At 39.3% G+C, this 12588-nt stretch overlaps 1 protein-coding gene across 1 annotated transcript in view; it reads right to left on the reverse strand.

The window, feature by feature from the left end:
* The window catches only part of CD28 (CD28 molecule), a 33524-nt gene extending 23978 nt beyond the window's left edge, over positions 1-9546 (reverse strand). The window contains exon 1 of the mRNA XM_010991751.3: positions 9328-9546. Within this exon, the coding sequence (XP_010990053.1) occupies positions 9328-9472 (145 nt within the window). The 5' untranslated portion in view covers positions 9473-9546. The remainder of the gene's footprint in view (positions 1-9327) is intronic.
* Positions 9547-12588: the final 3042 nt, after the last annotated feature.

The following is a 12588-nucleotide window of genomic DNA, read 5'->3' on the forward strand; positions in this document are numbered from 1 at the left end:
GAGCATCCACAAAGGGGTGCCTTGCTAGAGCTGATAAAAGCTAGAGCTTTTTATTCCACTTAAGAAGCATTTTTAAGCCAGAAATAGACCTGAGATATCTTCTAGTCCAACCCCCTCATATAGCAGATGAGGAAATGAAGGCCTAGAAAGTTAAGTCACAGTGTAACAGATTAAACTCTTAATCACATCCCCTACCTTGACAAATCAGTGGCTTTAGCTTTTGAGTTTGGAAAAAGAAAGGGAGAAAGAATAACAGAGATGGCCTCCCCAAAGCCAAGGGCAAGCCACCATGTCTTTCCTCCAAACAACACAGAAAGATGCTAAGATTAACTTCCCTGACTGGCAACTTGCTGGGCAGTCTTAATAGGAACCTTGTGACCCCATTATCTCGGCCATGAGCTGAGGCCAAGCCCAGCCATATTGTGCACTTTTGAAGACTCAAGCAACTTTACAGCTCAAACAGGCTAAATCTCCAAAGTCAAGGTATGTATTATCCCGGTCAGCTTGTTGACAGAGGTTTAATATCATGACCTGCCTTGAGAAATAAAATATAAATACACATTTCACAAAAGCTTTTAACATCAGGTTTGCCAGTATGAATCATTCACCAACCCTAGCTTCATCCTAACATATCTCTACCCCTATAAATCTCTTCCCTTCCTCCCATTCTTCTTAGAGATTTGTCTTCCTCTCTCTAACACTCCTATCCTCCATGTCCCAAATCTCCATATCCTCAAGAAAGCTGCCTCCAATTCTCTTTTTTAACTTTCCCTCTTCCTCTTTTCTTTCCTAGTAGCCCCCTCTCTCCCCTCCACCCATGCAGCACACACATACACATACACACACTCAAGACTAACATTTGGCTCCTTCCACATGTCAAACATAATTAAGTCACTCAGTTTGCAAACATTTATTACATACCAACTATGTACAAAATACCATGGTAAATATTATAGGTGGAAAATTTCCTGATTGTCTTCACCTTATCTAGCAATTTCTTCTCCTTTTCACTGTCTTGATTTTGTCCCCCTTCACCTTTTCTTAACCCTTTGAAGTGCTCTCTTCTTTCCCATCACTCTGCCTAAACTCAGAAGCCCCAAATGGCCTCCTTTTAGCCAAAACCAATGGCCTTCCCAAGCCATTACTCACTTCTCCTTCCTTTATATAATCAATGCTATTAACCACTGTTTTTTTTTGTTTGTTTGTTTGTTTTGTTGTTGTTGTTGTTTTTCCTCTCTCTCTCTCTCTCACTGTTCTGGAGGCTAGGAAGTCCAAGATCAAGTTGCTGGTGGCTTTGGTGTCTAGTGGGGCTCTCTTCTCTGCTTGCAGATGGCTGCCTTCTTGCTGTGTCATCACATGAGGAGAAATAGTCTCTTCTTCTTCTAAGGGCACTAATCCTATTATGGGGGCCCCACCCTCATGACCTCATCTAAACCAAACTACCTCTTAAGGCCCCAGCTCCAAATACCATCACCTTAAGGATTAGACAGTCAATCTATAATTTTTTCCCTTTTTCAGTTTTATTAGGTAGAAATATTACAGTTTGACTGCTCATATACATTATATCACATGTAAATATATATATACAATATACTGCACTTTCTTTTTAGTTTACATATGTGTACTTATCATTGTTTCTATGAATAGATTAGAGCTTTAGCTTTTTAAACTTACATAGTTATCAATGGAATAAAGCCAACCACAAAATAAGAATTAACAGAATGCAGTAATCCAATCATAAAGGACAGTCAAATGTGCTTACACATATTCAAGAAGTCAATCATCTAAGTTATTAATAATAAGTAGTTCATTTGTGTCCTTATTTTTTTATTTTATTTTTAGATTCCACACATAAGTGATATCATATTGACCACTGTATCTTTTTGAAATTCTTTCCTCTTTCAGCTCTAGGAATATTCCATGAACCTCATTCCCCTCTTACCTCTCCAAACATATCCTCTGTCTCCTTCACTAGCTCATCATCCTCTTCAGCTGACTCCTAATCAGGGATGTTTTTCAGATGAAGTTCAATTCTCTGCTTTTCTCCAGTTATACCCTCTCCTTTCTACCAGCCATCCATTTCTTTGGCGTCAACTTCATTCCAAAGTAGAGGATTCCTAAATGTTTTCTTCTTGCCCAATTCCCATATTCAGCTTTGCAATGGACATTTTTATGACATCCCAACTTCATACTCAGTATGTCTAAAATTAAACACTATTTTCCTCCAAAAATCAGTTGCACAGCAACATCTTGATCTTAGGTGGAGATGCCACCATTCCTCTTAAGTCAAAAATCTTGCCATCATTCTTTGTCCCTCCCTCTCTTTCACAAACCAGGCACTAAGTCCTGAAATTTCTACTTTCAAAACATCTCTCAGAATAGTCACTTCTCTCTTTTCCCACCTTTGCCACCCAAATCCTATTACCCTTTTCCTGACAAAGTAACAGTGTTGTAACACGGTCTCCTGGTCATTAGTCTCCATACACTGTAAACCATCCTGCTTCCAAAAACTTTCAGCTGCTTCACAAGGTCTTGCAAGTGAAACTTGAACTTCTGTTATCAGTATTTAATCTTTTGTTTGACCTGACCTCACCCTATCTCTCCTAGCCTCTATGCATTCAGAGTGGCAATCTTTTCCAAAAACATGGAATGATGCTTCTGGTTTAATTTATTTGTGTTTTTTCTCCTTCCTGAGGCAACATGGTAATGGTAAGAACATGAACCCTGGAGCAAGAGTGTCTGGATTTACTCACTTACTAGCTGTGTGACCACAGGCACGTTGTTCTACCTGCTCTGTATCTCAGTTTTCCCATCTTATAGACAAGATAATCATAGCAACTACTTCAAAGGGTGTAGGGAAAAAATACATGATTCAATATAGAGAAAGCTAGCTAGAACAGTATCTGACACATTATAAGTACAAAATAAATAGTAGCTAGGAATTATTATTAAAAACATCATGCATTCAAATCCCATCCAGTTCTAAAGTCCGGTTCAATTCCCAGCTCTCCCTTCAAGCTTACTATTTCCTATTAATCTTATTAAAGTATTTACTTTATGCTTTCTTATTTTGGTCCTAATTCATTTATTTCCTTCTTCAACAAATATTTTCTCAACACCTACAAGGCTTCCAGCACTGGACATGGTACTAAGGTAATAAGAATGGATACAACATGATTCTGCCTGCAATGAGCTCACAGTCTGGGGGAAAAAAACAGATGCATCAACACAATAACAATTTTAGGAACCCTGATGAGGAATAAAGTCCCTCACTTTGCCATTTAGGGTCACAGAGAAGATTTCTTCAGGTGAGAGGAGTAGGGGACAGTCAAGATTACAATAATTTATGCAAAGCCATTAAGGCATCGAAGTAATTACTACGATTATCTTGTGATGAGGTAGGGGACTGCCAAGTGTTATTTATCTGTTTCCAGCTGTTATATCCTGTCATATACAGTCTTCTCAACTAGATCTGAAGTCCCTAAGAGAACTTGATTAATTACACAAGCAGTTCTTGTGTGCTAATTAACTCTTTCTATTTTCCTCTATTTATATTCCTTCAGATCTCAATAGAGACTAAAATATAACAGAGGTTTCATAAACATTTGTTAGATTGTGTTACATTCCCATGGGGATTCCTCTGACAAGACCATAATAAAGGCTGAATCCCTGGGGAGAGCTTCCTCAGCGAGATGGATCTTGCACTAAAGACATAAAGTGAAAGACAAGTGGGATTTGGATACATGGAAAGGGGGAGGGAATTCCAAGAGGGACACAGCATCAGAAAGGTCACAAACACGGAGTACAGGTCTGTGAGACAGGGAAGAAGGCTGCAATATTGGGGTTAAGGATCTTACATTAAGTATGAAAAGAGATAGATTGGATAATTAAAATGCGCCCAGCCTAAAAGCATCCAAAAAGGTCAGGAAACATTGCAAAGTCATCTTTCTTTAGCATCTTCTAGGAACCATCAACAAAATTTCCTTTCTATAAATTGAGAGATGTCTAGGTTCCCACCCATCTCTACATGCCTGTGGTTGGATTCCACAGTTCTATGGCTACTTCAACTTATCATTGTTTTCCATAAAATACATAGTGTGAATAGGGAACCATTCACAGTGACACTAAGTTGAAAGAAAAAAAAATTCTGGAAAGATTTCACAATTCTCATTTTTACTGCATTGAAGCTCAGACTAGGTTTTTGTATCAGTCACAGAATCTAAAAGAGCACATGGAAGATGATAATAAATACCCATTGAATGAGCACAGGAATGAAGGCCTGTCTTACCAAAACATAAGAAGGAGCAGGCATTTTGGAGAACTGGAGTCCAGTACTTTAGAGAACAGTAACTTACTAACCCCTGTTCTCATTCCCCCAGGAGCCTCATGTTGGGAGGAAACAGTCCTCTCCTCCTATGTGCCTATTCTTACCCAGCTTCTGTGGAACAGAGTCTGTGAATCAGAAATGATCCCCTCCTGGACTCAACATTCCTGAATCAGGTCTTAAATTACATGCATCTATTATTAGTAGTGTCCCATTTCAAAGAAAGTCATCAGGTCACATGGAAGTTGAAGATACAGCCTTAGTGATGTTCTGACACTTCTTGGGCCAAGTATCCCTAAGCACTGAAAAGCACAACCCTCTACCTTCTTAAGTTAAAAAAGATTGCCCCCCCCAAGTTATTAAAAGGGGAATCTACATCACTGTTAAAATGTAAGACATGTCAATAGTTCAGCTCCATGTGAATGAGTGGGAAATGACTAGGAGTTACTGTTATAATCAATATACTACGTGTGGATTGTGAGCCTACAAGGTGACTGATATTGCAGAAAGGGGCTCACAATTAGATTAGAGGTCAGAGTGAACGCCAAGTGGGTGACACTCATGACATCATCAGAAACTATTAACCTGGTTGCCTTGGCAGCCAGAGTCCCCAAGATAAAGAAGATGATGACAAATGAAAAAGATGATGGTAATGGTGATGCAGAGATAAAGTTACAGCTCAAAGTTAGGTAAGAAATTCACCACCATGCAGTTCTCTTCCAGCAAAGAAAACATAAACTCACATAACCTGCGTGGTCACACACGGACTACATTAAGATGCCTATGAAATTAGCACTGAAATCCTAAGGCCCAAGAAGTCTAAACTCCCTTTTCACATTGTCTAACAAGCAGCTGAATAGTCCTTGAACCCATCCAACACACCTCTCTTCCAGTGACAGAGTCATCAAAATGAGAATAACAAGCAAAAAATTAGACACCCACTTTCCATGGGGCCTGGGTTACCTTTCCTCCAGCTTCAGGGACCAATTCTCATGCAATGATTCTCAGACCGAAAGCTCTGGGTACATTTTTTTGATGACAACACCATGTCATTGACCAAAAAGCATCAAAGAAATTACCATAAAAGAGACATCGATTCCTGAACACATCTTAGAAAACCAAGGACCCCTTCAGTCTGTCACAAAGCCACCCAGATGTTTTTTTTTTTCTCAAGTTCAACTAAACTATCAACTGAGAAGAAAAGTTCCAGCCTCTATGAAGTTCCATAAATGATAAATTTCTTGACAAAAAAAGGCAAACAAAATTTTAACCAAGATGAAAAGGGGAAAAGGAAGACTTTATCCTTTTCAATGACCTGCTGTGAAATAACTGTGCTTTGAAGGAGCGCCTGCCCTCTAATTTTTAGACAAGAAAGTCTGCAGTGAATTGTGTAGCCTTATCGATGCCTATATCAGTTAATAAAGAGCTATTGTTTTAGAGACGATAAACCACAAACGGAATTTTCTTCTGGGATGTTGGTGGCATAAAAATTTTCATTTTGTAAATGTCAGCACACTGCATGCAGGAAATACTTGGAGGAAGTTATCCACACGTGATAAAAGCTGAATGGTCATCATGCGGCATTTTAACACTTGTGAAAATAGAATAAGGATATTTAAAAGGGGGATGGCTTATGTTTAAAGGAGAGGTAGTGAGATCCCCTCCCCACCCCACTGTAAAAGTTTGAATGTGAGAGCTTCAGAGTTGTGATCTCAGATTCATTTCTATTTCTAATCTGTCTGGGAAAATGACTCATTCTATTTCCTGGTATTGGTAAATTGGTATTAATTTTACATTCCTTGCTGTAAAAGTCCTTTCTGGATGGTGGATGGTTGCCTTAGGGAAAAAAAAAAAGTAGTATCTTAGGGTATGATAGTAGAGTAAAACAAATTCTTAAGCAATGAGTACACTTTTGAAATACCCATCAAGCCTACTGGAAATGACAAAACACCCAGTCAATTTTTTAACAGTCAGAAAAACTGGCTACTTGTATATTGGGTGCCATGCATTTACAGTGATCTGCTGATTACACTGCGTTTTCTATGTCCATCTTTTTACCTTACTTGCCCAAGCCCAGCCTCCGAGCAACGCTTTCCTGAAAGAGGTAAATCACATGTTCTCAGGGGGATGGTAAGGTAACCAAAAGCCTCTTGGTATCTCATGGCCTCTGAGTCCCTGAAGGAATCACTCAAGGCTAAGTGACAGGCATGAAAGGGGGCCCGAGAACAGCCTCCCCTGGGCTGGTGACCAAGCCTCTGCAGCCCTCGCCCACTGGCCAAAAAGAGAGGTCATTTGCCAAACTAAAAATAAAGTCTTTAATTACTTTGCTTTGCTGATGATTTTGTATTACATACCCATCATTGTCCTGCCTTCTACGCCTCTCTCAGAAAAAGAAGTGCTGGGGAAATGCAGCAGCCTTGGAGAAATCGATAGCCTTCAAATTGGCCATTGTTGACAATTTATTTGCTAAGGTTTGGGAAGAAATGAAAAGAAGTGCTCTCGTGGAAAAAACACATGGTGTTGTCCTGATTTTTGTCTTCATACTGGATGATTAGCTTGCTGAAAAATTACCAGTATTGGCTGAAAAATCTAAGAACAATGCCATGTATTATATGCACACCTTCTATCATCAGACACAGTTTGTTTCCCTTTCAAGGGCCTGCAGCTCTAAGCTGGACTCCTATTCCAAAGTCCAAAAAAGTCCCCTATTGTGGACCTCAATTGCACAATTGTCCAAATCCAGGAGAAAGCATATAGCATTAGTAAAGGAATGGTGTAAGTTCATATTTCCGCATGCTTCCTAAATCAGATTTCTTTAATTTAGCCATAAAGATCTTTCTATAGTGTTATCAAAATCATGAAGAATCAGGTTAAACCTTCACAGAATAAATATTTTAAGCTGTGCTGTGAGCCAATGAGTTAAATTTATTAAATTAGTGAAGAGAAAAAACTGTTCTTCGTACACACACACACACACACACAAATACACACATACACACAAATACACACACACACACAAATACACACGCACATAGCCCAACACAGACACAGCAGTAGTCTCTCACAACCCTAGGGAGGACAATTACACTTCGACCAGAGAATTTCCTTATCTAGAACTCCCTCATGGACAGTAAATACAGAGAAAGACAAGGCACGTGGAAGGTTTTGCACCACTGATGAGGATGGATCAGACATGTTTGTATGTTGGAGTTGTTTTTTTCCTCATTAGTTTTCTTACTGGAAGAGGCGTAAAATCTTAAAAGTTTTTATGAGGGTGAGTTGGCGTTTGAAGAGTAGACGTATCTCAAAGTCGAAAGCACAGTTTCCACGTGTGTGAACTCTTCACTGCTCCTTCAACCAGCCCCCTTTTAATAAGTGTTCTAAAGGGAAAATAGAGAGCTGTGAGTCTTATAAAAAGTATCTTCAGAGGAGAGTGAATGAATTGATGATGGACGGCTGGCCACAAAACACGCCAGGAAAGGGCTGTGTGGACAATTACCAACTTTAAATCATTTTCTGTCAGAGTGAGGCTTCTCTCTCCTTTCTGCCTATGCTATACTGCCTAATAAATTAAGAAGTTTTAAATATTCTTAAAAAATAAATTCTAGAGGTCCCCTACAAATAAAGTTTAAAGGCTTTTTTAAATCAATGTTGAAGATTCTTTTTAAATATATTTGGTAGCTCCCCGTGCTGGGTACCAGATGCTGGAGCATAACCTGTCTCGTCACCAGTTCATGTCCTTTATTCTACCAACACATTTTGTAAAAACACACAATTTGTAAATGTGCTCTGTGGCACATCAGACAACAAAATGGATGGGTAGACAGGTAACTATTGTACTCGTGCACGTTGGGTAATTATACCCTTTGGAGCTCGTGCACATGATGTTTAAGAACAGTAATTGAGTCCCCGCACTACCAACATAAGTGAGAAAGAAAATTGGAGATACTGGCTTTTCAATGCATCTTCAAGGGAAAAATATAACTCTCCTTAATTAAATATGCCTATTAAACCCTATCAATCCAATTTTTGAGCCAAGTGGTTCCCTTTTCTAACTCTGAGAACAAGTTGAACAAATACCTTATCACCACCACCACCAAAGCAACAAGCTCTTTCTGTTTGGAATTGTGATTTTCTGAAGGTGAGTTAACCCTGGACATAACTGAGAGCTATGAAATTATAAACCACATCATATTAGGTGGAATAGCATAAGAACACATGTTCTAGAGTTAGACTAAGGTGATTCAGTCCTCGGTTCCAAGCTAGGACAAGTATATCTTTAGCCAAATTAACATTTCTATCCCCATCTCTTCATCCGAAATGGAGTTAACTGTAATAGATTCAAGTGTTTCATCCTCATCCTCATCATCATTGGAAACAGGATTTCAACCTGGAAAAACAGATTTCAGCCAACTGTAAAAGAAAGCTGATTTATTATCTATATTGTACTAGCTTCTGTGACAACTCCAGAATTCATTTTGGCACTCATTCACAATTTGGGTACCCATGGTAATTACAACCAACGTTTATCTTGCTAACCAAGCACTGACTGTGCTGAACATTTTACGTGGATTATTTCATTTTTACCTTCACAAAAACCTTGAGATGAGGTTATTATCCCCATTTTACAGATAAGGAAACTGAGGCTTGGAAAGTTTAACTACTAGTCTAAGTTCAGCTAGCAAGCAATGGATCTTTCAGAACCAAGCTGCCTACTGCAACTTTCTTAAATTTAAAAATATATATGTATATACATAATCTAAAAACTCTTGGGACACTAGCAGCTAACAGCTAAATAAATCTCATTTAATTCCAAAGAATGTTCATTAAAATATCTTGTTGGCTGTAGCCTGAGAATCAGTGAGTTTCTAAATAACAGGTTGCTGCTCTGTAGCAAAAACTACACTTCAAATGTCCAAATTTCACAAGTTTTTTGAAACTTAAAATGAACCTAATAGCTCAAAAGAAAAAATTGGAGGAGGAAAGAAATCAAAATGGTTTACCTGTGACTTGAATTGAGGGGAAGAAGTTGAGAGCCAGGAGTAGCCTGAGGATCATGGTGCTCACGGTGGGCCAGGGCTCCAGCCCCTCCTCCCTGAGAAGCCCAAGTGTAAGGTGAGCTGAAGACACCCCTGAGCGTCTCGTCATCCAAGGCCACCACCACCGCCACCACCGCCTGACTTCCCTCGGGGCACATGATCAAGGGACTCAAACCACAAAGCATTGTGACTGCAACATTTCACACAGGATATTAACATTGTTTTGATGACTTTTGACTTTTCCTCTTCTTTTAAAGGCAAGCCTTTTCTTGTCACTGAAAGAGAACGTCAGTCCCTCTATGATGGGCTCATGGAAATCATTCTCAATGGACAGGTGTCAGAGCTGTGAAAAATGGGTGCTGGGAATCCAGCAGGAACTTCAGGGTTGACAAACAAGGGATTCTAAAAGAGGAGAGATTTTCATAGGATGGGGACAAACGGTAACAAAAAGACACCCATGAGAATTATATGGAGGATTTGGGAAATATTTGTCATCAGTGTTGAAAGGAATTACAAATATGAGGAACTGAGCTTTGGTATTGGACGCGGGCAGCCCCATGGAGCACTTGGCACACGCTGCTTGATTTATACCACGCCTCCCCCAACTCACTTTGAGGCACTTCAAGAAACACACCCCACTTGCAAGCACCCTGCCTACTGACTATCTGGACCAGGTTCCCTAAGCAAAAGGAGAGTCAGAAAATATCACATATCCTCAGGGGGACAGTAAGGTAACCAAAAGCCCCTTGGTATCTCATGGTCTGTGTGCCCCTGAAGGAATCACTCAAAGTTAAGTGACAGGCATGAAAGAAGGCCCAGAACAGCCTCCCAGGGCAGGTGACCACGCCTCTGCAGCCCTCGCCCACTGGCCAAGTCTCCTACATTTAGGGTCATCCTACTAGCGTGGCCAGCTCTGCCCTCCTCCTCTGGCACCAGGGTCAGGGTCTTGTACTCGAAGGCTTTCTCAAAAACTTTCCATTTTCAGCAACATAGATGGATCTGGAGATCCTCATTCTAAATGACTTAAGCCAGAAAGAGAAAGAAAAATACCATATGGTATCACTTATATGTGGAGTCTTTAAAAAAAAGACACAAATGAACTTATTTACAAAACAGAAACAGACTCACAGACATAGAAAACAAACTTATAGTTACCTGGGGGGAAAGGGGATGAGAAGGGGTAAATTGGGAGTTGGAGGTTTGGGGTACTAACTAATATATATAAAATAGATAAACAAGTTTCTACTGTATAGCACAGTGAACTACATTTGATGTCTTATAGTAACATATAATGCAAAAGAATATGAAAAGGAATCTATGTATGTATATATATGCCTGAAACATTACACTGTACGCCAGAATTTACATGACATTGTAAATTGACTATACTTCAATTTAAAAAAAACTTTCCAGTAACTTTTTTCTGCTTTCCTGAAAATCTCAGCTTGGTATGATTACCCTAGTTTGTGTGTGTGTGTGTGTGTGTGTTTGTGTGTTTAAAAAAACACAACTTGTGTTGCTTTTTATTCCGACTATAAAAGTAGGACGTATTTCATATAGAAAATTCAGAGAAAGGGACATTTTACCTTTTTAAATGTTAAAAATAATAATTAAAACAAAACTCATTCATAATCTTGCCACTCTGATACAAACACTGTTGACATTTTGTTTCATTGCCTTCCATGTTTTTCTATTAAGATTTTTACATATTTAATACCAGATTTTATTTATAGTTTTCAACAGATCTATATTATTATCTGTTATGTTATATCTTGACATTTTTCCATGACCTGTAAGTATTCTTTATAAACTTCATTTCATTGACACAATATTTCATCCTATAATCAAATCATTAGTTGTTTAACAATCCCCTAGTGTTGATACTTTTTGCTTTTTTAAAAAGCTACATTGAATATCTTTCACGATTTAGCTATAAGTGAAAAAAGTCTTCATGTCCCTCCCTCCTTGTCTGACAAATGACAGATCAAAAGTATTTCCCCTCCTAATAGACCCTCTTTGTCCATATTTCAATTTTCTCATGAACACTGTCTTTATGACCCTCCCATCCCACTATATCTTTCTGCCCTTTAGAGTAACTTGTCCTTGGAAATGATTCACTTCTACTTCTGAACTGCAGGTAAATGATGAAGGCATCTTCCCTAGAGAAGATTCACTTCTAGAATTTGACCCAGTATTCCTGGCTCTGACCCTCTAAGATACAGGGGAAACTGTCCCTAACCCAGGGCCTGATGGTTTTCTAGGGACAATTTATAGAAGGCACGGCACCCTTCTCTAAGAGGTTTCCCCTATTCTGGAGTCACCAGACCACCCAGATCTAGAACAAGAGACTCTGAAACTCATCTTCTGAAGAAATTCCAGTTTCCCTAAGTCCACCCAGGCTCTTGAAATTCAAGGACATAAACTCCATGATGAAACAAATGACCTTAATAAATCAGTACATACACTGAAGTCCCAGCTACATGGCTAGTCAGAGAAAAATATAATACAGGTGACCAAATTCTACAAGCTGTTTGAAGCATAATAGGAAATAAGCCTGGGGATAAGATCTTGGGGAAACAAAGAATCTAGGGGCATGTGATAATAGTGATATAATAAGAAATATGAGTATTGGTCTTCATCTTTGACTCCCAGCAAGAGCTTCTAAAACTTTTGTGATTCCCTGATCAATAAAGATGCTAGGAGTATCTTCTGTTTTAATACTTGGTCTTTGACCCCAGTTCCTGGTACACAACTCCTAAATCCCTTGGAGTTTCCTGGGTGATAGGAATTTTTTTTTGTTCTAATGAGGTGATTCTCTCGTGGGCTCCTGGAGAGCTTCAGTATGTGAGCTGGCCACCAGAAAAATCAAGCCACAGTTAGAAGCTTGGAACTTTTAGTCCCGCCCCCACCCCCCATTCCCTGGGGAGGAGAGAAGGGCTGGAGATTGAGTTAATAATTAATCATGCCTAAGCTATGAAACCTTCATAAAAATCCCTGAACTACAGATTTGGGAGGCTTTCTGGGTTGGTGGACACATCACAAGCTCGGAGGGTGGTTCACCCCAGTTTTACAGGGACAGAAGCTCCTGCACTTGGAATGCAGAACTCACTTTACATATCTCTTCATCTGGCTGTTCATTTAGCATGTCTTTATTGTGTAATAAATCAGTAAGGATAAGTAAGGGGTTTTCTGAGTTCTGTGAGCCATTCTAGCAAATTATTGAAC

The sequence above is a fragment of the Camelus dromedarius genome, chromosome 4, assembly GCF_036321535.1.
Source record: "Camelus dromedarius isolate mCamDro1 chromosome 4, mCamDro1.pat, whole genome shotgun sequence".
Classification (NCBI taxonomy): Eukaryota; Metazoa; Chordata; class Mammalia; order Artiodactyla; family Camelidae; genus Camelus; species Camelus dromedarius.